General features: G+C 44.1%; 1 protein-coding gene and 1 long non-coding RNA gene across 7 annotated transcripts in view; one reads left to right on the top strand and one right to left on the bottom strand.

The window, feature by feature from the left end:
- The window catches only part of LOC119841243, a 267,085-nt gene that overhangs the window by 33,126 nt on the left and 208,591 nt on the right, over positions 1-25,368 (top strand). The window lies entirely within an intron of this gene.
- IRX6 (iroquois homeobox 6) lies at positions 18,215-24,152 on the bottom strand. 6 transcript variants are annotated; one of them, XM_043494985.1, is made up of 8 exons: positions 23,873-24,152; positions 22,603-22,860; positions 22,098-22,207; positions 21,227-21,534; positions 20,280-20,888; positions 19,748-19,861; positions 19,325-19,356; positions 18,215-19,068 (listed from the first exon to the last, which is right to left on the bottom strand). In XM_043494985.1, the coding sequence occupies exons 1-6, from the start codon at positions 23,915-23,917 to the stop codon at positions 19,749-19,751; spliced, it is 1,443 nt and encodes a 480-aa protein (XP_043350920.1). In that variant the 5' UTR covers positions 23,918-24,152; the 3' UTR covers positions 18,215-19,068; positions 19,325-19,356; position 19,748. The 6 variants fall into 6 exon arrangements, with proteins under 6 accessions (XP_043350920.1, XP_043350918.1, XP_043350917.1 ...); XM_043494983.1 differs by having other exon boundaries at positions 18,215-19,065; positions 20,280-20,891; XM_043494982.1 differs by having other exon boundaries at positions 20,280-20,891.

Consider the following 25,368-nt stretch of genomic DNA (forward strand, 5'->3'; position numbering starts at 1 on the left):
AAAGTAAAATACAACTGTAGAATATTTTTTCTGTACTGTTTAAAACAATGTCATGTGACAAAAATATTTTAGGCCATGTGATGTGTTGATACTTATACCCTTGTTAATAAACAATTGTTCATGGCTCTTCCTTCCACATCAAAGGCTTCACAGTTCTTGGAATTTATGAATGAGAAAATTGGTATTTGATTGATTTTTGAATGATTAATGATAATTCACATTTTAACTTTGGGTCATTCTGTACCACACAAATGTCATATGTCAAAAGTCAAACTCTTGTAAGGAGAGTGAGTAAACACTAAAGACCCTTTCAAAAGTGCATCAGATGAATGTAGTATGTGGAATGAAAGTTGAATACAGGTATGTCTATAAATATTTAGAGGGTGAAAGCTGTTCCCAGCTTGATATGTGGGGGGAATGCATGCAACATCCATCAGTGTTAATGGGAATTGCCCATGCAATTCCCTTGTGTTCTGCTGAAGAATAGATTTTTGTCTGTTTCTCATGTGTGAAAATATTCTGGCCTGTGTGCCAGTAAAAGATGGACAGCAAAGTACAATAATAAGTGGTAAATGGGAATATCAAGTTGGTTTTGTTGCTAAGTCATTGTGTTCGAGAAGAAAAAAAGTATCATTTATCACTGCAGAAAACAGGTTTACCAATTCATAAAACCCAACTCTGCAGTTCTATTATAGTCATGTGTCATAGCAAATGGCCCCTTTACTCTGTAATCTATTAACTAGGACTCCTCTATACACATTTCCTCTAGGCTGTGAAACTGAACTGGAATTACCAGTGTACAACTCAATCCACTGTGGTGGTGATGGCGGGGGGAATGTAGGGATTTTGCTTGCTTCTTGTGAAATGCTATGAGAAAGCACATGTGTATTTTCTAACCATTCTACGTAGGTTAGAGTCCAATAGCAGGGTTCTGACTAATGTCCCTCACCAACAAATGGTACAGCACAACATCATTACCAGTTAGGTGTGTAAGTCCATAAAGGTAAACTCAGTATCTGAGATTTAAGGAAGAGTGGGCATGCTGGAATAATTAGTGGTTGATTTTTATTGTTTTATTGTCTTTTAGGGTCTGATTTTCACAGAAGAGTTTGAAATTAAGGCACAGAGCTTATATCTAAGAGGTCTGGGTTCTGTTCTGACTCCTTCCGTGGATTTCTGGTGTGACCATGGACAAGTCACTTAATTTCTCTTTGCTTCAGTGTATCCATCTATAAAATGGGTACATCAATGCTTAGCTGTCTCACAACAGTGTTATCCTTCATACTGGACTAAGCTGTGGCTAGTTTTTATGGAGCCATGCAGTAAGTAAGGAACCTTGGTCTGCTTAAGAACTTGCTCAGAATCTTAAATCCAGAGTGCCAAGGAGCACACGGGGAGTGCATATGGACAGTTCTAAAAGTCTGAGTTAGTGTGACGGGAATCTATGTAACTTATATATTGCCTCTGAATTTGACTCAGAGTCTAAGGTGGCATAACATAGACATTGAGGTGATCAAGTATTTGACTTTGTGGGAGAGGATTCTTTAGGCAGACATTTGGGGATCCTGATTGGGGATTGTGTGACTTAAACTATATGTAAAAAGCAAACATCTTGGCTTCAAATTTTAAAACAAAATCCTATTAAAACAAACCACTACACTGAACCTGCCATTCTCCCCTGGGGCACAGGATGAGAGAACAAACCACGGGTGACAGATGTTACTCACATTGCTTAATGCACTACTACAAGGTGATCCGATACTACTGTGAAGGTGGTATAAGAACTTAGATAGAAAAGAACCTTGAAAATATACCAGAAAAAAACTGCATTGAAGGTTTTGGTTACATCCAGCTAGTGCGAGGAAAGTACTCCCAATTTCAACAACTCTTTTCCTGTCAGATATATTATGCTGGAAACTCTGCACTTTATGAAAGCTTTATAAACTCCAAAAAAGGGCAGATTTCAAGTGTTTTCAATTTCACAATCAAATAATTCACATGGTTCCAACCTTGCAACCAGTATCACACGTTTTGTCTGGCATCTGTGCCTGACTGGTTTGCCTGTTCACAAAGTGAGGTGAGCAATGAGTTTATAATAATAAAAATACACTGCAAAAAAGAATTCTTCACACTAAACATTATGGGCCAGAGCTGGCTCTATGCAAAGGGAGCACGGTAAGGGTATGGTTCAGCCAAAACCAAGAGTCTTTGGAACATTGCTTGTGTTCTGCTTATCCCTGGCTCTTAGAATGGCTGCTCTAAATTGCACTGAAGATCAGTCCAGTCCGCAGCTAGCTCCAGGATTGGCATTGAAAAGGTGACACGAAATCACTTTGTTTCACCCTTTCTTCATTCTGCACTAAGCACAGCTCAGCTGGATCTGAGAATAAGGCCCAAATTACAACATTAGAATTAAGTGTGGTTCATGTATCAAATACAATCTATTAGCATTTATTATATTTTTAGCTCAGGTTTGTAAATGGATATAAAGAGAGAGAGGTTATATTACCACTGTAATTGAGAGAAAACAGAGAAAATCGTTTTCATTTCCTGTTTAGAGATTTGTGGCATAATTGCCTGGGTCAGACAGGATTTTATGTCAAAGTTCAGGGCAAAGGGTAATAATGTATGTTAAATTCTTGAATCCTACAAATGCTGAAAAAATCTTATTGGCAGTTGATTTTTCTATTGGTAAATTATAAGTCTTAGATCACAAAATTCACAATTCCCCATCAGGTAATTAGTCCTGTGTATTTCTAAATAAATAAATACAATTTGAGGACACACTGAGGTGGGGGGAGGGGGAAGAAAGGGAAGATGAGCTGTCTGCTAGTCAACCATTGGGGAGACAGATTAAAACCTTGCTTTGAAAATCTACCATTTCAACAGATAAGATGACCATTACAGTGTTATCCAAATTAATCTGAATGCTTATGATTTGTGTAAGTATTTGAAATAAGGCTATCTGATAATATATGGAAATGGTTTGGAGGAATTGCTTTTCCCTCCACTATGTGTTACTTTGTACTTGTCTATGTCAAATTTCACCTACCATTGTCCTATCCAATTTTCTAGTTCTGTTAGTTTTTTATGGATCCTTATCCACCCTAGTCTTGACAACTGCAACAAAAGAAAAGATTGAATCTTCACTGCTACAGAGGAGGTTTGGTCTTCAATGGTAGAAAATGCTGCTGAATTTCTGATCCCCTATGGAAAATGCCCTATCAGAATCTCCACTTCATTTACATTCTCATCTCAAGCTAGTATAAATCATTGCAATCAATGTAGTAACACCAGGAGAAGACTGGTGTATGCATGTCCAGTTTGCTGGTGGTGATCTGTAATGTTTTAGCCTATAGAATTGGATATTGATGTTGTGAAGGGCAAGACTATAACAGGGTTTAAAAAAGAACTAGATAAATTCATGGAGGATAGATCCATCTATGACTATTAGCCAAGATGAGCAGGGATGGTGTCCCTAGCCTCTGTTTGCCAGGGGATGGATCGCTTGATGATTACCTGTTCTGTTCATTTCCCCTGGCATTGGCCACTGTCAGAAGACAGGATACTGGGCAAGATGAACCTTTGGTCTACTCAGTATGGACATTCTTATGTTTGTAGACTCATTTTCTTTTCCCTTTGGCTGCTCTATTTCTCTGACCATTTTTGGTGTCTCAGTCTTCAGGGGAGAGTGAGTTAATTACTTAGGGACCCTGGTAGGCAGCAGGACTGTTGTTGGTGAAGTCCAAGTAGAGTTGTGGGAATTCGAATTTCTTAGGAATTTATGCAGCTCTTGTTTCAGATCTTTCCACGGCAGTGATTCACAGAAATTCCTTCAAGGTCTTCACTAATCTCTTTGCTCCACCATGGGCTTTGGGCCATTTCAGTTATCTTCCTGTGCATAGAGCAGAGAGAGCCTGCAAATATAAAGCAGTGTCATTAGAAAGGCCATTGCCAATTCTGATGTCAAGAACATAACTGTCAGGATACAGTAGCTTTCTATCATGAAACACTTTTCTGGACTGAATGTCATAGCTTTAGCTGGAGTGATTGTTTCTGTCCCTGCTTTCATTAATCTTGTAGGATCATCATTCAATACTGCGGGGTGGGTGGGAGGAGCTTAGATCAGATGCCCTCCATTAGTCAGAGCTGACTTTATCATGGGTGAGCAAATAGTTTTGCCATCTGTAGCAGTGCCTTGAAAATGGCAGTCATTTTGGCATGGCAGGGTAACCTGGTTTTACTATGAGCAGTCAGTCTTCAACTCTGTTGCTGCTGATCTTGTCTCAGAATTGCACTGTTGGCCTGTGTATGTAACTGTCTGTTATGGTGGAGAGCGCAAAGTGAAGTTGTTGTGCAGTGCTCCAAATAAATAGTGACGTGGAGATCATACTCCACCTGTGCTTGCACGGATCAGGAAGCATACAGTGCTGCTTAATTGGGTCAGCGAGGAGGCGGGTCAGTGGGAGGACGTAATTCTGTGTGTGACAGTGATGAGCTATCATTGTATGTGATGCACAGGCGTTTGCATTGATAGTTGTGACTAGCAGGCATCACACCATATATAAATCATAGCTCCTGATTCTAGGGCTGAGAAACACCTGGCTAGATGAACAGCAGCTATCTCTGAAGTTCAAATACTTGGAAAGTAGGTGACTCAAAAACCCTGTCTATCCCATCTATTATCTACCAAAACCAGTACCAACTGCTGTGATTCCCATCATATTTGTACAGCAAATCTGACCACAAGGTAGTGTGAGCTAGTAGATAGAACATTGGACTGGCACTCAGGTGACTGGGTTCTAGTCGTGGCTTGGCCACTGACCTGCTGAGTGGCCTTGGGTAAGTAACTTCACCCTGTGCCTCAGTTTCCTCACCTGTAAAATGGGGATAATACTTACCTCCTTTGCAAAGTGCTTTGAGATTTACTGATGAAAAAGCACTATATGAGCTACCTGTTATTACAGCTACCTAATTTGGTTCTCAATATCACATACAGTGCACAACCCTGGGATCAATAATATCCTACCCCAGTGAATCACAGACATCTGGGGCATCAGGAAGCAGCTATATCTATCCACTTTATGGCTTAGCAAGGCTAAGACTTGCACTGGGGGCAATTTGTCATAGAGAGAACAGCTCCCATTAGAGTTTTGCTGTTAGCAGCACATGCATGACGACTATGCAGTTGGATGAACTATCTCCTCTGGCAAGATGGGAAACTCTTGCATGGTCTGTGGCTGTGTTGTGTGATATTCCTCATCAGAGACTGGAATAACTTTTCTGGGATGAAGCACCCACTGCATGGTGCTGCGTGATGGCACGATATGAAGAGAAGAGGGGCAGGAGTTTCCTCTCTTAGACCCAGCCCTTGAGCAGTCTGTGCAACCAAAAACATTTGCTTAAGCATAGAGGCTCTTTAGTCACGTAGTGAATGTGGAAGTGTTTTTTCTCTGCAAAGGATATCAGAAATGCTGAGCAGTAGCTCTGCTTAAACGTTCTATGTTCTGGTATGGCATGGCGCTAGCAAATTTGGACCCAAGTTAAAATTCTATGAAACCATAACTTCTTTGGAAGTAGAATATTTTCCTCACATGAAAAGGCAAACCATTACATAATGTATCAGATGGGAAGAGGATGGACAACACTACATTGTAACAAGCAGGATTTTCTTCTGACTGAAAGATCACTGAGTAGACCTAGGTTTTCAACTTGATTCCGGTTGAAGCTATTTTTAATTGATTATGAAGATAAGGCTGAATACAATTAAGACAATTGTAAGTGAAAGCAAGACCCTGAGTACTCTACAATGCCACATCCATGGAATTTGCCACCGAATCCACCTCTTGGCACAGACTCTAAACTTTTAAACTTCTAGCTCTTGTGTCCTTCCAAACATTCACTGAGCAAAAATCTATGGATGAAATGTCATCAACCTTACAGCATTTCTATATTCAAAAACTTACACCAATATAACTCAATCAGTTTTTTAAATCAATCCAGTTACATGGGTGCAAATCCCTAATACAGATGCATTTTAAACCAGGATAAGTCATTTTAAACTGATTAAGTTCATTAAGCTAAACTGAACAGAAATATAAACCTCAGTCATTGTGAAAGAGGTAAGCCTAGACCCCAGCTTCCTGACTCCCAACCCACTGCTTCCCTTACGCAAAAGGGTATTTTGTGCCTGCGTCTTTCACGCATTTGTGCTCACTTGTGTCTGTGGTTCTCAACCAGATTGCCTGTGCTCTAGAAAAGAGACCCCAATTTGTGAAATCTCCATGAAATGCAGAATGTTGAAGTCTTGAGAATACCTTTCCATTAGAACATCTGAGTCCAACAGAATTGGCATCTAGAATAAGCCAAGTTTTTCCTCCAAGTCAAGTCAGGCAATAACTTTGATATGCCTAAGATGATATTTCTTGAGTGTAGATACTTGTCCATCTAACTCTTGCCTCTTTTTCTTGATCAGTTCCTTGAGGGGCTGTATTGTGACAAGCTTGGTGATAACATGTTCAAAGTAATAATTTAGGTCTTAGTAACTCTTGACAACTGTGGGAGCGCCAACATTCATGATAGCATGTTGAATGGCTGATGCTTTTGTATGCTTTCCTGGTGCACACTTCTTTTAAAAAGAATAATTTTGTAGATTACTCCATTTACTTGTATGAAATTGTCAGATCTAGTGTATCAGCAATATAATACACTTATCCACCTGTATAACAATTCATGCTATAGGTAGAGGGAGGATTTCAATTTCTTGTAGGGTACTTCTTCCATTTTTTTCTTCCAAAGGAAGTCACTTAATTTAGTGTGAAAGTCTTATAAGATACAGTGGCCATTCAGGAAACCAACAGATGAGCCAAAGGGTAGCAAATTTTACAGGCCAGCTACTGCCTCAGTCCACAAGTGAAGATATCATTCTGCAAATAAAAAAGCTGAATATGCTGATCTGGCCAAGCTGCTCTCAGTACAGGATTGGGAGTGGGGAAAAGCATCCTTTCCCTTGCCAGATCCTAGAGACCCACTGTGACTTCAGCTCACCAACAGTCCCAAGAGGAGATACTGTCATCTGGGGATCAGTAGCCTTGCACAACTGGAGAATGTAGGAGAAATCTAGGGGAATTTTCCATTGGCTAGCTGAGCCATATTTAAGTCTGCTTTATATGTCTGGAAAATACAGGTAGTAGATGTAATGGCTTTGAGATATGCATATATAAGGCCTCTACTCTGAATATATATGAGTTTATTTCCCAAAGAGTCTCCCAAGAAGGGTAGAAAACAAGATATGAAGCACTAGGAAGTTTACTACAAATCTTCTAGGTGGATTTTTTTCTTGAGAACTTTTTTCTCTTCCCTCAAGTCTTTCAGAGGGACAGAAACTACCAATGCGTTGCTAAAGATAATTGAGATGCGCTGTTCTACTTACATCAAGGTGTTATCAGGATATCTTCTCCTCTTCAGATGAAAAATCCAGCTTTCAGATTCAGGCTAAAAAAAAAAAGTATTTCTCCTGCTAAGTAGATTGAAAAAGAATCCAGATTAAATAAATAATGAAATATTTTCAGACAGTTATCCACCTGTCCTGGCCTATGATTTATTTTCAGATGAACAGTAGGTTTAAAAAAAATTCCCAGTAACAGATGCATTGGTCCTGAAATGACACCTGGCACAAGGAGCAGCCCACACTGGTTTAGATCAGCTTGAAATAATCACTCTCACCATAACATACTGCTTCATAACAACAACTGCAGCCACTAATAATAATTTTCTAATCTAGCAACCTCCATTTGAGGCTGTTGAAGTACTTTACAAGCTTAAATTCAGTTAGACAGCACCACGTCCTTGCGAGGCAGATAGGTATTATCCCCATAATACATACTAGGGAAACTTGGGCATGTGCAATTAATAAAACTACTGGCTTGAGTAAGATGAGCAGGATTTGGACCTAAAGTGTGTTGTCCAAAGCTTCACTATGCATCAGTGACAGATATAGAATCCTGGACTCCCTGCCTCATAGATTCATGGATTTTAACCCCAGCAAGGAGATATTATGAATATGATCCATTTAATTCACTGTCTTCCAAAGTGTGGTGCATGTCTTTCTAAAAAGGGGAGTGAAGGACTAGTTGAGGGGTGCAGACCAATAGCAGGGCAAGTTCAATCACAACTGTTAAAGGGGGCTCAAGTTCATTTTTCTGACCTGGGCTTCATCTTTCAAAAGATTGGGAAGAGCTGATTAATCTGATCACCTGCCTGAATAGAATCCTAGAAATATAGGACAGGAAGGGACCTCAAGAAGTCAAGTCCCATCCCATGTACTCAGGCAGGACCACGTAAACTTATATCAGCCCTGAAAAGTGTTTGTCCAATCTGTTCTTAAAAACTTCTAATGACAGAGCTTCTACAACCTCCCTTGCAAGCCTACCCCAGAGCTTAATTACGCTTTTAGTTAGAAAATTTTTCTGAATATTTAATCTAAATCTCCCTGGCTGCAAGTGTTTTTTGTTTCAATGGACATGGAAAACAATTGATCATAGTCATCTTTATAACAGCCATTAATGTGTCTGAAGATTGTTATTAGGTCCCACTCAGCTTTCTTTTCTCAAGACTAGACATGCCCAATTTTTAAAACCTTTCCTCATAGGTTAGTTTCTAAACCTTTCATCATTTTTATTGCTCTTCTCTGGACTCCCTCCAGTTTGTTCACATCTTTCTTAAAGTGTGTCACCCAGAATTGGACACAGTACTCCAGCAGGGGCCTCACTAATGCCAGGTAGAGTGGGACAATTACCTCCTGTGTCTTACATTGAATACTCCTGTCAACATACCCCAGAATAAGATTAGCCTTTTTTGGCAATTCCATCACATTGGGGACTCATATTTAATTTTATGATCTACTATAACCCTCCGATCCTTTTAAGTTGTATTACCATCTTGTTATCACAGTATTTTGGATCACAATACTTCATCCAGTAATTCCTGAGTCATGTGTAGTAACTTGTAGTGGAGCTGGAGAAACTCTCTTAATGTATTTACTGTGCGTGCAAAAAGAAAAAAAATCTTTTACTCTTTAATCTGGATTAGTTACTCCTGTTAAAATAATAATGTAGACAAGGCCATTCTAGATTTACTGGGGTTAGCAGCTCCCCAATAAAGTTTTTTGATTAACTCAAAAAACTAACCCAAGTTATCTTCATGGCTCTTTCAGCTAACTCAGGTTAAAAATTCCTCCCCTGCCCCATTTTTTTTTAAGTGAAGAGATATCTTTAGAGAGACAGGCAATCTAGATTTAAAGAGTTTATCTTCACTGCATTGTTAGCTGGAGATATAACTCAGCCCATAACCTGACTCCTGCCCCCGCCCCCTCGCAAATCTCTAGCTCAAGTGAAGTGGTGCTTTAAACTGGAGGTAGCTGGCCCATGGTTAGCTAGGTTAACCTGAAAGAAATTTAACAAGTGCAGCTAACACCAGGGAAGGAGAACTGTACATGGGTGTCATTAACATAGCTATCAGACATCTCCACGCTGTTTGTAAGCATATGGAGCTGGAGCTTTGAAGGGTTTGAGAGGGCTTTTCAGAATCAGTGGCTCACTATGATGTTGTTTATTGGAGCTACTTGTTTTCATGTGGTGGTAACTTGCTTGAAAATTGTTGTTGGTTGAGCAAAGCAAGGCCCTACCCTTGACTCCCTGGCATTTCTTGGTTTATCTGTAATGCAATAATTTTGGAACACTGCATCTGCTTAATTCCAGAATTTCTGGGTATGTTCTATGTGTCCATGAACACAACCCTGTTGATTTTTGAGGCAAATGGAAACACGAGAAAAGCCTGATAGAGAGGGAAACCCCGGGGGCACAGAGTTCCTGGTACTGTGGGCAGAGGACTCTTGCTGCTCTCCCCAGCCACTGTTTACATGGGTGGGAGGTAGCAGCATTGTCTGTAGCCTGAACTCAGTCAAAAATAAGCCTTACAGGGAGAGTTTGTGGAGGAAAGAGCAAAATGGAGTGGGGACCTGGGTTGTGTGTCAAGAGCGGAGGGGAGAAGCAGCAGAAACTACAGGTGTGGGGAAGCAAGAACCTGGAAGGGAAGTGGAGAGGGGAAGAAAGCAAGGGACCAGTGAGGACTGGGGGCAAGTGGTTGGAGATGCAGGGACCCAGAGGAGAGTGGATGGTGGGAAAGTGAAGTTGGTGGTAGTGAGGGGGAAGCAGGGACTCAGAAAGGGGGTGGGATGAGATAGCAAACTGGGTTCTTAGTTTATCACTGAAGGCTACAAATACGGTGTCAGACTCAGTTAGCTTTGTTCTGCTTTTCTAGTTACACCCACTTTACCTTGGCTACCTCACCAAATGTTATCCCCTGACTCTGCAAAATGTAGTTAACCATCAGGATGCTGATACCATTGGGCAGTGTAGGGTGGTCAGACCAGGTTGGAGTCAGAATCCTGGCACCTATCTTGACTATTTACAGTTGTGTCTGAAGATGCAAATGTTATAATGTAGACAAGCCCAGAGAGAGAGAAAGACTTTCAACTTTTACCCTCTTTCTCTTCCCCCATCCCCTCCTGAATAGACCACACAAGTGAAGCTGGTCTGAGGTTGGCTCTGCATCTGTGATGGTCAGTGTTATTTGTTGAACTAATTTTGCTAACACAACCTTCCATTTTTATATAATTAAAAAGCCTTTCCCCATCTAGCTAGTGAAGGCAGAACCAGTAAAGCAATAATTGGCCTGAGGCAACTTGAAAGAAAAGGAGTATTGTTTTCTTTTGGAAAAGAAACTTCAGAGTGACGATTGCCACTGATTCTTTGGTTTTTGTACTAGCCTAATGCTTCTTTAGCAGAATTGTGGGTGTTAGTGTCTGACCTGTCTACAAAAAGAAAAGGAGGACTTGTGGCACCTTAGAGACTCACAAATTTATTTGAACATAAGCTTTCGTGAGCTACAACTCACTTCATCGGATGCATTCAGTGGAAAATACAGGGGGGAGATTTATATACACACACAGAGAACATGAAACACTGGGTGTTACCATACACACTGTAAGGAGAGTGTCACTTAAGGTGAGCTGTTACCAGGCTGGGGGGGGGACCTTTTATAGTGATAATCAAGGTGGGCCATTTCCAGCAGTTGACAAGAACATCTAAGGTACAGCTGGGGGAGGGGGAATAAACATGGGGACATGTCTACACTTGACCAGTGGCATTTCACATGGAAGGTGACTGTGAACTCTAGTGTAGACTCTGCTCACATTTGTTCCGAGTACACACTGGTCTGAAAAAGCTGCGTTTGTAAGCCAGATGCCTAACTGGAGTTACGTGGCTTTCTGGGGGAGACCAGGCGCTGTAGTTTCCACCTGCCTATAGCTAGCGGAGGTAACCCCAAGCATGAAGGGGTGTGGGCGGGTGATGCTGTTGACTTCCCTAAGTTACATCGAGGTAAAACCCACCGGTGTAAAAGCCTGTTTCTAGCTGTGTTTAGCCCTATGCACCACCTGTCAACAGCAGAATGCGCAGCCCGGGTTAAAATGCAACGAATCCCCGTGTAGACGTGGCCTCCGTGTGTCTTTCCGGTTTATCTGCATTCGCCCGGCTCGGTAGGAGTGGGAAGGCAGCAACCCGCCTGGCTAAGGAGACAGCGAGGCGGCTCCTGGCCAGTGGGCAGAAGTAGGTCGTGGGGCAATCCCCGGGCAGCTCCGATGCCCCTGCCTGGCAGGCTGGGTCGCCCAGAGGGCACGGCGAGTGGCGGGGGGGAGCCCGGCCGCACAAAGCCGGCTTTTCATCGCCGGGCTCTATGGCCCCGGTAATTATCTTGGACAAAACTTCATTAGCGGGGCCATCAGCGTCCCGCGAATTCCGAGGAGGGCGCTGGGGAGGAGGGCATAAGGGGGGGGGGGGAGACACGATCCCGAACAAAGCCAGACACACAGTCCCCCCCAGCGCGCTCACTGAAGTGTGCAGCCCGCGTCTGCTCATCCGCAGGGGAACTCGGGGCCATTAGCAGGCGGACTTTGTTTTCTCAACTTCCCAACCCAGCGTGGGATGCATCAATCAACGGCTCCCAGCTCCTCCGGCCCCGGCCCGCTCAGAGGCAAAGGAGAGAAATCATCCTGAAAGTGGGGGAGGGGGGGGGATGTCAGGGCTGCGTGTTCACTAATTGGGGAACAATGCGCATTAACAGGCTACAAACGTGTGAACTGTTGTGTCGAATCTGGAAGTTAGGGGAGGCGGGTGTGACGTCCGGAACCCGTCCCCAGGGCCTGGCGCTGGGGAGATCAGCTCCGATTCTCCCCCCTCTGAGGATGTTCCCAGCCAAGTGATGTGGCGTTGTTTCATACCTTGACAAGGGAGATAGACCAGTCACACGCGGGCTACAGCATTTCCACTCTTAAACCTCCGAGTCCCCAAGGCAGGGGACATTTCTCCATCATGAACCAGGATTGGGAGGGGCAGGGCTGGAGGAAGGGACATTCGGGGAAATGATTCGTGATGGGTTTCTTGTATTCGGGGTCCCCCGGAGGAGAAAAGCCTTAAATTGGCTTTGGCAGTGGTGGGTTCCCCCTCTCCCCCCCCCCCCAGGGTGGTTGAACTGTATTGAAACTCTCTAGGCAGAGGGATAACTTCCTGCGCTCGCTGGTTTTATAGACCATTTTGCTTTTAAACCACGTTATCCTTATTAGTTTGATTTCACAGAGAGACTCCAACACCTCTGTGAACTTGATCTCTATATAGAAAGGAAACCAAATAAGGAGAGAGAGAGACATTAAGGTGACTTTATTACCAAACTGCTTGTTGCAGGTTCCCTTGTTCTTGACAGAGATTCTGCCTAAGTACTTAGCATGTCTGTCCTGGAAGAAGTGAAACCCCTCAAAATTATCTTTTTTTTTTTAAACCTCGCCCTCAAATGAACCTGCCCTTCATCTAAATGAATCCTGGGATTTAAATAATCTGGACTCCTTTAAATGGCAGGCTTCAAATGATGGATCAATTGTTGCTGTCCAGAGATCTCTTGCTTCCGACCATTCCTTAGCTGAAAGGTTTAAGTTGGAAAGACGCTGTTTAAGAATAAGATTTGGCATTGAAGATTAAGGGTTGATACCTGTCTTTGCAGGGCATTCTCACTGTTGAAAACTAAACAGCTCAACTGTTTCCCTTTGCAGGGGACATTGTACTGGTTTAGATGCTCTTTCTATCACAACATCACTTTTGTTGTTGATCTAGTGGGTGAGGCAAGTTGTCCACAGTCTCACGGGCCACTTGTCACTAAAACAGGCACAGGGAGGGGCTGTTTGTCACCAGAATGTACTTTATACATGACAAAAAGGAACAACACTTACCTACGCTATCACTGTATGTTAGTAAAATAACTATACATTAAAACAGGTTTCAGAGTAGCAGCCGTGTTAATCTGTATTCGCAGAAAGAAAAGGAGTACTTGTGGCACCTTAGAGACTAACAAATTTATTTGGGGATAAGCTTTCGTGAGCTACAGCTGAGCTGTATCTGTAGCTCACGAAAGCTTATGCCCAAATAAATTCGTTAGTCTCTAAGGTGCCACAAGTACTCCTTTTCTTTATACATTAAAAGTATATCGTAATCCCAGATTCTTAAAATAACTTTTATTTCAGTGTCTTGTAGTGACTTCCCCTAGTAACTCAAACCGCGCTAGCATCTACACTGTGATGTGATTGATTATCGGGTATAGCAATCGTGCTAAAATGCGCTACACAGTTCTACACAGTGAAGTAATGGGACGCTCCATGGCGTTTCAAGGCAATCTAGGAATTGTGCTGGGGGTTTTATCCACTCGTGTTGGTTGCTATGTAGCATGATTGACATTTGTAACTGCAGGTAGACTGTAACCACACCGTATTCATCATAGGATGCTTTCTGTAGTGGAAGCCATGGTAAATACTAGGATAGTCACCATAGTACAAGAAAAAAGAACAGGAGGATTTGTGGCACCTTAGAGACTAACAAATTTATTAGAGGGTCCGAATGAAAGTGATTTGGAACAAAGGGCAGCATTGACTTTTCCTCTAAACCAGGCTGTCTGCTTGAGAGTCTCTCCCTTCTTGCAGACAAACCCTTTAGCAAGAGGTCTTTAATCGAGGAATCTGCATCCATAGAAGACATCTGATTCCCCCGCCCCCCCGCCTTTTCCTTGTTTCTTTTCTTGACTGCCAGATATGTTTGGGCGGCATTTCTTTGTTCACATCACTCGATGCTGCGTTTGGCTTAGATCGGCTAGCTGCTCTTTTGAAGTCCATCTGAGTTGGTACCTTGAGTGTGCTCTTCTTCAAGGGCCCAATCCTGCTCGATGTTGAGACCCCATTCGGTATTAAAATCAGGATTTGAGGGCTCTTAATACCTGGCAAGATTGGGCCCCACGACTTCAACTTTCTTCTCTTTTTGTAATAGCCTCGTGTGGTCATTGTTTCCACAGTAAACAAGTGGGAGGGGAAAGCCGTAGAGTTCACTTTCCTGTGCTGATTTTTATAAAAAATCTGGTTCATAATAAAGCTCATCCAAAAGATCTAGATTTTTATTTATCGTGTTTAATGCTTTGAATTTGCTCTTTTAAAATCTGGGCGAGCCCCTTTTTTATTTGTTATTAAATATTAAGGCGCTCTCCGGCTTGTTCTCCGCTCTTTTCATATTAGTTCGGCATCAATCCCTGCTCTGATTTTTTTAATCAAAACAGTATTCAGAATATGATTCCCCAAGATTATATTTTGAGAGATTTGCGATACATATCTTGCCGGTATGGGCAGATTGCGGGGAGTTCTGAGCTGCCTGGATAATCTGCATCGGGCTCGCTTGACCTTTAATAAAAGGAGAGCAAAATTATATATATATATATATATAAAATCTTAAGACTCCTAACAGGTCACCTTAATTCAGTCGTCTGCCCTTAAAACATACCAGCGTGTTTAAGTATCCCCTAATCGCCCGCTCTGAACTAATCTTCCCCAAACAAATAGATATGGAGGTGTCTGGAGTGCTCGGGTACAAACTAGTCTTCAAAAGATGGAGAGGTGTCCCGGGAAAGACCTAGGCGTGGCATGATACTGCGGATTTTTGTAGTGATGGAGGCTGTAGGCTTTGCGGCTCTGCTAGCTCCACCATTCCCGTCTTCTTCCACTGTCGCTCCAGCGGCTGGGATTGTCAGGGTTTGTTATGTCTCGTCCTGCAAGATGGCACCTCTGGTAGAGTTAGAAGAGCCAAGAGCCCCCACCTCTGCCTGAGCGTCAGTGGAAGTTGGGTTGCTTGGAACATCAGAGCGTGTTCGCTAGGAAGTCCCGGTGCCTTGCGCAGCGCCCTTGCCTTGATTGTCATCCTCTCTGGATTCAGAGTAGCAGCCGTGTTAGTCTGTATTCGCAAAAAGAAAAGGAGTACGTGTGGCACCTTAGAGACTAATAGTCTCTAAGGTGCCACACGTACTCCTTTTCTTTATCCTCTCTGGAGAGGCCACTGGCCGCTCCAGTGGCCACCCCCCATTCTGAGCTGGAGGGCAGGTGGGATGCCACTGAAAGTCCAGTCAAACCAGGACGCCTGTCAACAGCTGGCTTCCAACCAGAAGGCCAGAGGCCCGTTTCCACTGGCAACAGAGCAACTTTGCAAGGCGCTGGGGGTGATGATGGTCCCGGGTTCGTTCCCAGGTCGGAGAACGGCGGCCTCTGGCCTTGGCGGGAGAAGCTCCTTCCTGCAGCTCCGGAAGAGGGACAGGATATGGGGAGTGCACAGGTTTTGTATACGCAGGAAAAGCTCCCAAGTCCGGGTTGTATAATTGCAGCAGCTATCGAGCCCCCCCCCCCCACGCCCCCCTTTAATGGTTAGCGTTAAACACTGCCGGGAATAGATGGCATCCCTGCGCCTTCCCTGGGAGCTGCAGCTCCGGGGTGTGCGCGCTGATTCTAGACTGCTGAGAAAGAAAGTGCAATTAACAGCCCCGCACCACAACGTGGGGGTGACATTTTAGGAGCCGGGGAAACTCAAAGAAGTTCCCTGGCTTTGAAGAAACGGCTCGTTTTGGTCCTTGAGGGGAAGCCTCTGCGTCACTTCCCCACGCAGAAAACACCTGTCCCCTCTGCGGCGGATGAGGGGATGGGAGGGACTGAGACTCCGACTTGCAAGAACCCTCCCAATGGGCCTAATACTCTTTATTACAAGCGCTAATCCTTCAAATCCGACTTGAAATAATGTTTATCTTCTCACAGCTTAATTTCCCTGCCTCTAAGCTGCAGGTCACTGCCACAGCCTGCTGCTGCTCCTGCGAGGCTGGGCTTTCCCAAGAATGCGTAAGAAAGTGTAATAAAAAAAAAAAAGCAACATGCATGGGGAAGTAGCATAAGTCTCAATCAAGTCATCTTTGTACCTAAAGGGAATACTTTAGAAAGTGATTGGCTCTTTCTAAGTGGCAATGCACTTCTTCTATGCTACTGATTTCGTCCAGTGCTATCTGTTTGATCGGCGGTTTGTTTCAATCCCTGAGACACACAATGCATCTATTTATATGTTTCTTTGGGTTGTGTTTTACTGAGCGCACCACAGCAAATAATTTCGGAGCATCTTGGTATTAAAAAAAAATACCATTGTCCACAAGCTGCAGAATCTCTCGAGAAAGCGAAAGTTTGTCGGAAAGCGAAAACTCTGTAGCTAAAGAAGGGTTCATACAAATCAATGTAGAGGCAGTCAGTGCAGAAAGCCATACTGAGGGAAAAGGCAATAGAATAGTTCTGCATGTCTTAATCAGGGAAATAAAGATTTACAGGCTAATTTTTTAAGCCACAAGAAGTCGCCTCAGACTTCGAGAGGTGTAATATCTGTCAGTTTCTCTCCCTCATTTGGTAATTAAAAAGCGAAGGAAAGCAGTTTGATCCCATTCTAGTGGTCATTAAGGTTTGAATGAGGAACTATATGGATATTAAGAGTTAATTCCTGTTAAGGTGAATGTGTGATTAGTAAATACTTCAGAATGATCTGTCTGTTACTTCTAATTAGAGCTAAAGTTCCCCTCATAGGAGTCCTGTCAGTAGCCTCGGCGTAGGCCACTTGAACAGGGATTGTTGTTAAACTGCAAGTAAACTTTAAGGGACATGCCCAGCACTCTTCACTTTGGCAAATCTCCCACTGAGTCATCTGGGAATGTTGTAAGGGCTGAACTGATTGGACCACAAAACTGGAAAATTATGGTAACCTTTTTTACTTACGGTCTTCATCACAAAACCCCGTGCTGCTTCTCAGCATTAAAGCTGAAGTATTTATAAATAATGGGACACACATTAAAATATATGCACTTTAGCAATATTTACAATAAAAGGAAAACAGGACATTTTCCACATAAAAATCGGTGGGTATGTGTGAGATATGTTCATAATATATAGAGATCATATACAACTATAATGTTTTGTGTCTTAGGTGTGTGTTTCATACTTGGAAGACATGATAATTAACTCATAACAAACGTATAGTGCGTATATCATAGTTACTTATTCCAGTTGTTATGCAAATTCCAAGTATGAAACATACTCTAAAGAAGGAAAACACCTACGACGTTATAGACGCGAGTCTATGATCAGCATAGACACACTCCCAACCTACACATGCATAGAGAGAGCGTGGGTGTGTTACACAGACCACTTCCAATCACTCCCAGTGATCCCGTCTCATCGATCTTCAGTCTCTCATCCCCCTGAAACGCTTCACTTCTTCTCGGTCACAATACTATAGGATCCCCCCTGAGCAGTCCCACTTGTCTTAGTAGCCTTTGGTAAACATGTAGAACTCTACTCGATATTCAGGATTGATTTCCCTGATTTATTAAGGCAGAATTCATTGGACTCTATTGACCACAAATGACTTAATGTAAATGTTGACCCTGGTGAACTTGGAAATAGCTAGTATCGGGTTGATCTATAGATGACCTCTTAATTACCACAGTTGTTAATTTAAATTATTGCCACTGCTTCTGAAAACAAGGAACAAAGAAACATTCTTTCCTCATCCCGGCTTGGTTTATTAGTCTGAACAGAAAGTGTTTGATGACACTTTTAATTAAACAGAAATAATACAGAGATGCGGTTTCCCTTTCTGGTCTGCCTTGTAAAGTTCAACACTGCTCTTTTAACGGCATTATGGTGATGACCACTTACAATGCCCTATTTTGCCACTCCAGACCAGTTGCTAGACTTTAAACTGGCAGGGGCACCTTTTTTTCCCTCCCGCCTCCCCAGCATGCACGTCTGGGAGGAGGGGTGGATAGTTTAAAAACAGGGGAAAGCCAGCATCGTTGGGTCGGGAGGAGGGAGAGAGAAAGCTTTCGCTTGTCCTATTGGTCAGACCTTTGAGTAGTTCAGACATAAGTTACTCAAGTTTGCAAGACGGCTTTACAGGATTCAGCTGATTCGTTTTAATTAGAGACTCTTAAAAATACGTTCAGCGAGATCTTTATACAATGACAGAAACTAAACAGCCCGTCGAATGTCCTTAAACAATACCCACTCTCTTTTGTCTCTTCAGAACCACACAGACAATATGATTTACAAACATACTTTACCAGAGAAAGAAAGGGGAGGAATGAAAGTAGGTTTTTGTTTTTTGGGTTTTTTTTTTAAAGGACAAGGTGGGATAAAATTAAGACTGGCCTTTTGGTAAACACGCTAATCACTGGTATTTTACAAATTACAAAGTTGTACATTGAACACGACGGTTCTTGAGGCGGGTCTGTTCAAACTCGGAGTGATAGCGGTGGGGTGGCGAGGATGGAGTATTGTCTTGTAAACTTGTGCGAAACTACAATGATCCAGTGCATGAGACAAAGTCTATAATTTATTCAAGTTCCCCTGCTCTCTTTCCGAGGGGGGTTTTAGTCTCATCCATTTTTTAAAAGCAAGTTGTGCATATGTTATGACCGCTCCTCCATACAAGAAGGAGGGAAGCCAGAGTCAGATTTAATGCTTTCAAGGCGTAGGGATCCTCATGGCTGGCGGAGGAGTTTTCAAGCCAAGAGCCTTGATGCTCAGACCCATCTTTGGGATGCTCACATAAGTGCTGGGCTAACCTGCTGAGAGGGAAAGAAAGGTGATGAGAATCTCACTGGCATTGGTGAAATGTGTGTCCCGCGCCTTCAGAGGCTAAAAGCTACGAAAACATCCCAATTTATAGTATTTAAAATGCTGGAGTTTTACAAAACTAAACTCAGGTGCGACATGGAGGGGGGGGGGGAGACACAGTAAATGTCTCGGGGCAATTTGCTTACTGAAAAGAAACATTTGGACCTAATTATCTGTGTGCTTAAATAACATTTTAAACTAACTTACTAGAATAGTTGTGGGTCCTGGGAGAAATTTCCCTGCAAAGCAGAACACAGATACCATTACTTGTGCCTATCCTCTCCCCTATCCATCCTCTCCACCAAACTCACACCATTGTAGCCAGCATCTGTTCTCTCTCTCTCTCACACCAAGGTTTCAATAACCTCTCAACTACTAAGCACTCAAATCAAATCATGTAGTTTGGTACAGTGGGGCTATTTTAATAGGTCACATTGGTCATTGGCCCACACCAAGTTAGGTTAGACAGGGGGACCCTGCACTTTTGTGTAATCTGTTTGTAATACTTTGAAACTGAAGCAGTATCCCCTAGCAAACACAGCCCGGATTCTCTCTGAAATATATATCTTTTTACTGTCCCATTGAGGAGCCCATAAAATAGTTTAATGTGCAGGAAAGTTAGTTACCTACCTCACCTCTTCAGCACTGGCCTAAAAGCTGTTCTCAGTTTATCTTTATGCTGCACTACACAACCTTCACTGAGATCTATGGCTCCTTGGCTGGGTTTCACATTTCTCCCAAACCCTGCGTATAGACACAACCAATTTATCATCAACTTTGAAGCTTCACCAGGTACATTTGCTTTGTCTGACCTAGGCCCAAAGGCTTTCCAGCTCTCTGAAATCCTTTCAGCCTCTTGGAGTTTAGGGGGCCTGCCCATACCCCACTCCCTCACCCCAGCCAGGAGTTAGTTGTACTAGAATAATTGTTCAAAATAAGCTTATGTTACAGAAAATGATTAGGCCCAGCAGCCAGCTCTGTGCTGCATCAAATTAGCGGGAGTTGTATGGTTTTCATGTGACCCATGCGGTAAACAAACGTGTTGGACTAGAAACAGGTAGCTGATGGGGAAGGAGGTCAGTTGTTTAGGGTTAGCTGCCTGTTTTAGCGTTCAAGCATGTCCCCCCCGCCCCAATCAGGACGAAGAGAAATATGGAAGTACCTTCAGCTCCTGAAGAATACTGGCACGTCTCCCCCAGGACAGGATAGGGAGCACAGCTTAGTTGGATAGACTGCAGATTGAAAGTGGAGTTTCTACAAATCTTGGTGGCCTGGGGTAGTTCTTCGAGCGCACTGTCCGCAATGGGCTGGGCTCTGAGACTGGCCAGGGGGCTGGCCTCAGGGCAGCGTCCCGACCCAGAGCGCCTCCCCCTGCCCAGCAAACAGTCAGGGCTCACGGTCCTTGGCTCGGTGTGCGGGGGGGCAACCACAACGTGGGCCCCGGCTGTGTGAGCTAACGACCAGATTCGGGGCTTGTCTGGGGTTTCGTATTGCTGCCCTTGACTAATGGTGCCCACCGCGTTGGCTGCCTTTTGCCCCACGGTCTCTAAGAAGTCTCCTCCTGCCACCGGCATGGTTTTGCTACAGGGGAGAGTGTGAAAATGGCTAGGTGGGGTCACGCTGGTGCAGTCTCTCTTTTCAGACTCCGCCAAAGCACTGCTGACTTTCGGTGCAGTCTTTCGGACGTTTTCTATCTTGTCTTGTTCATCCTCGTCTAAATCGTCCAGGGGTCTTAGTCTCAATTTCTTTTCTTCCTTGAAGCTTTTCTGACCTGCTTTTCAAAATAATGAGGGGTGGGGGGAGAAACCAACACATGAGTGAGATTGTGAAAGGGTACGAGAATTGTGTGTGTGCAATGTAAGATGTTAATCACCGACAGTATATGGGGGGGGGGGAGAGGATGCTTTGCAAGGCTGTCGTCTCATTACTTTTAACGCCACTTCCTATAGAGTTTGCTATTGTGTCTTTGAGATGGGGTCTGTCTCTTGTCTTGCTTTTTAAACACCTTCTTAATGAAGACATGGCTATGAAGAAAGAGAAATCAGTGTATCCCACCCAGCTCAATCCAATTCAAAGTCACTCGTCCTAGGTGTCCTCCCCCACCCCTACCTTTGCCTTCATTTTCGGTGCCATGCTCCTCTTCCTCCCTTTTGTTTTCATCTTTTCTCTCTTCCCCTGTTTTGTTCTTGGGAGACCAGGTCATTTTGTTTTCCTTCTTGAGCCTTCGTCTGGCGTTAGCAAACCAAGTGGACACTTGAGTGAGAGTCATTTTGGTGATGATGGCCAGCATGATTTTCTCCCCTTTGGTGGGATAAGGGTTTTTTCTGTGTTCGTACAGCCAGGTCTTAAGGGTGCTGGTTGTCTCTCGAGTTGCATTTTTGCGCCTGGCTGAGCCACTCAAATCCACTGTCCCATACCTGCCATGAAATATTTAAAGAGGAAATGTCACTGCATGGGAAATCTGCGGAAGTGATACAAAATTAACTTTATCAGCAAACTGTCTATTCAAATTAAAGCTACCCCCCGGCTTTTATTAGCCAGAATTACTTAGCTTACTTCACTCTGGGTATTTTATTTATTTGCTACTTTTTTTTTTAAACGACTGATGCTTTTATTCCTGGGAACAAAGAGGACCAGGGAAGGAGAGGGAATCATTAGGTCGCGGTCCCGTTTCGAGTTCACCCTGTGTTGGGAGGTCACGAGCAGAGGGTTACACCCCGTTTTAATAGAGAGTACCACGTGTCACCGCTTTAGCAGGAGATGTTGTTACTACAATTCGCCTTTTCCTAGAACTTGATTACCGCTGCAATTACCAAGGAGATGAGCAGCAAAGTTTGATGCTATCTGACTGCTGTTCGCCGCTTGCTTCGAGTCTTTGTATAACATCTGTCAGCTAGAACATCCCGGGGTTTGGGGATGTCTGTTGCTGCGTCGCAGAGGGATATTAATGCTACTCGCAGTTGATCAAAGGGGCTGTTACCTGTCGTACTGGTACTGCCCTAAGGAATGATCGTAGGGGTAGAAGGCAGCAGGCTGTGCGATTCCCGAGTGCAAACTGCTCGTGCCATCCTTAATTTCATACTGTGGGTTCTGGAAGGGAAGGAGCAACGTTTGACGTTCACACTGAAGGCGTTAAAATAGGAAATTTGTCTGACTGAATCCACTTGTCTGACTGAATCAATGGGGGGGGGAAGGGGGCTCCATGCATTCCAATCCTGTGACGCCCCTGATGTCTCTCTGATCCCATCCCCCCGCTGCTGCCTTTACACCAGAAGGACGAGACATCTGTCTTAGCTTTCTTGCTAATTTTGCTTCTTCCCACACTCTGCCTCTTCCCCTCCCCTCCCCATGTCCTAAAGCAAGTTTGTCGCCTGTTGCAGGCTAGCTGAACCCCCCCTCCCTTCCCTCCCCCTATGCCCAGAGGTAGCCATAGAATAAAAGCTCCTGGACACGGGACGAAGCTTGGTATTTGGGCGTCTACTCACCAGTGTGGTGTAAAGAGTAGATGGGTCTGTGCTGTAAGGAAGGTAGTTGGCATAACCCTGGCTCGCTGCGGCTGCTGAATAGGGAGAGCTGCACATCCCCAGAGCTGCATTGAGTTCGGTCCGGGTGCTGGCCAGCAGCCTGTTTTCGTACGAGGGACAGCAAATCGTAGCCGCCTGGGCAGATCCAGAGCAAACATCCGACACGGATCTGGAGGCAGTTTCACAACAAGTCGTACTGGGGCTGGCAGACACAAAAAACTGGGGAGAGAAAAGGATGTTTTACACGCAGCACCAGCAGAAAGAATTGAGATGGGGAGGGAAACAACCAACCTCCCTACAAAGGAGTGTCAACTAGTGCAGGGAAATTGGAACTAAACCGAACGGGAAGCATGTGTAGGGTGGGGGGTAACTAATCAAAGCAGGCAAAACTTTAGGGAAACCATTGCCATAGAAAATTGTAAAACAAATCTGTGTAAACCCCCTTACTCCAGTTCACACTGATCTAAAGGCAAGAAGTTGCGATTGCAGATAACGACAATAGACGAAGCACTAAACATGTCAAATAATGCAGTCAAAAGCGTCGGATTCCTTTACTTTTAAAAGCACAGGAGAAGCCAACTTCCCAAGGAAGGGGAGGAAAACCTTGCCGTGATCACGGTGTATAAATAATCCAACCAAAATAAATTATGGATCGATTTACCATAGAGCAGTAATTTAGTTAATTTGGAGGCACTTTTGGAAGTCGCTAGACAAAAATCGAGACATTGTAATAAGAGGCAGTGAGAGGAAAGACGGAGGAGCATGTCACAGATAAATCACACAACAATAACATCTGGTAAAATAGACCGGCACACACAAGCTCTGGCCGAGTACTTTCTAGAGGGGCGTAAGAGCAAGCCTGCGAGGCTAACACCGCAGAGTAAAAGGCTGGGAGAAAAGCTCCTGCAAAAGCCAATGCCCGACGCTGCGCCTCTCAAATGAAAGCTTTAAGCGAGTAACATAGGTACATAGATCGATACAGATTTGTAAATCAGCTGCATCTAAAAACAGAGCAGTGCCACATCAGGTTCCTTGCCCCGCAGACGGAGGGTGGTTGTTATTTTTTAAAATCCTAGAATAACACAAGAGACACACGCACGCACACATTTCTTAAAAAGCCTCCAGATGTGCCCTTTAAAAAGACTCGAAGCAAAGGGGGTGGGGGAAGGAAACAAGACATCTGGAATGCAGCAGCGGAATCTGATCAAAAGTGAGTGCTCACTTCTCTTACCTGCGAAGTGGTGCTGTAGGGATATCCAAACTGAGAGAAGGACATAGCTGCTCCTTATTTTTGAACCAGAAGCAATATTCCTCCTCCCCCCCCCCCCGATCGATTGTAACTAAACCCCCTGCTTCAAGATGTACCTTCTCCCATACACATGTCCACGTATGGCTTCCCCCACCTCAATTATAGATGATTGCACTTAAGAAAAGCAACCAGGCATGAGGTATGGAGCCTGAAAGAAGGCTTCCCCCCCACACACACCTGCCATCCTTCTTAGGAATATATATGTTTATATATAAAAATCACCCCAATGTATGGAGGCTTGAACTGAAAAGGGGAGTTTAAAAGAAAGGAGGGGATCACGTAAGGCTTGCAAGATATGGAACCTGCTTGTTGTATTATTTTCTGCTCTATAGTTCTTTAGCATTCATCCATGGAAGAGTATCCAAGTGACGTCATAGTAATCCCGAAACGACAGCCCCAGCCAGGCTATAACCATCTTTGCCAATCATCTCTAACAGCTAAGATGCACTCAACACTTGTTTCATGTTGTTTTAGTGTTGGGCTGTGATGCACGTCAAAGGCAGGGACCTGGACTGTTTGCTCGGTTGGTCTCTCGCGGGCGCTCTCTTTAAAAACTCAATCCAATTTGGATTTTGAAGAATCGGGGGGAGAGGGGAGAAGAAACTTATTCCATTCATTAAGTGTAACATAGACCGTTCTCCCCCCTTTCCTTCCCCCCCCCCGCCCCCGGAGATACCTCCGCCCTGGAGCTTCAAAGAAAGAAAAGGGAAAGAAATGGCGTTTGCAGGTAGTGCAGGGGAATATAGTGCACAGGAGTTAATCATGCTGCTCCATTCAGGGTGGATCTGGTGCCTGCGAATGTACTGGACTCTTTAGCAAATTCTCTAATATGTGCCTGCCTCTGTGCTAAGTATCCCCCCTCTCTCCTTTATGATCGTTTGGATCTGTCTGTTCGCCAGCCCCAACTTTTTGCATCCGAGTCCATTATTCGTGCTGCAAAGGCTGAAATCCTCTTGTCCTTTCCAGTGGCCCTGAAAGGAAGGGGCCAAAAACCCAACAACCCCCTTCCAAGGCGCCTGCAGCTTGCCAGGGAAGGGAGAGACGTCTGGGATCCGCAAATGGGGAAGAACTGCTCCACGTGGGGGGCGGGGGGGACAACAGCATGCTGGTTGACCAGGGAAGCGAAGAGCCCTCCGAGGTAGTCTTTCCTCTCCCTGTCTCACAGCCAGTCCGCTCTCTGGCCCAAGGGTCTCTCCCTAAGTGACGATGAGCAGGGGATCTATTTTTCTCGATTAGATCCAGAAATGGTCCCAACAGGAATGAGTGGAGGGGAGGCGAGGGGAGGCTTTGACAGGTCAATGGGAAGGTGATTGATGGCTGCCTGGAGACCAGCCTGCCCATTACCACTAAGGCGTAATTGCGTCAATTAACAAATGGAAATGCCCTTGTTTAACCAGCAACGTACACATTTCAAATTT

The sequence above is a fragment of the Dermochelys coriacea genome, chromosome 12, assembly GCF_009764565.3.
Source record: "Dermochelys coriacea isolate rDerCor1 chromosome 12, rDerCor1.pri.v4, whole genome shotgun sequence".
Lineage (NCBI taxonomy): Eukaryota > Metazoa > Chordata > Testudines > Dermochelyidae > Dermochelys > Dermochelys coriacea.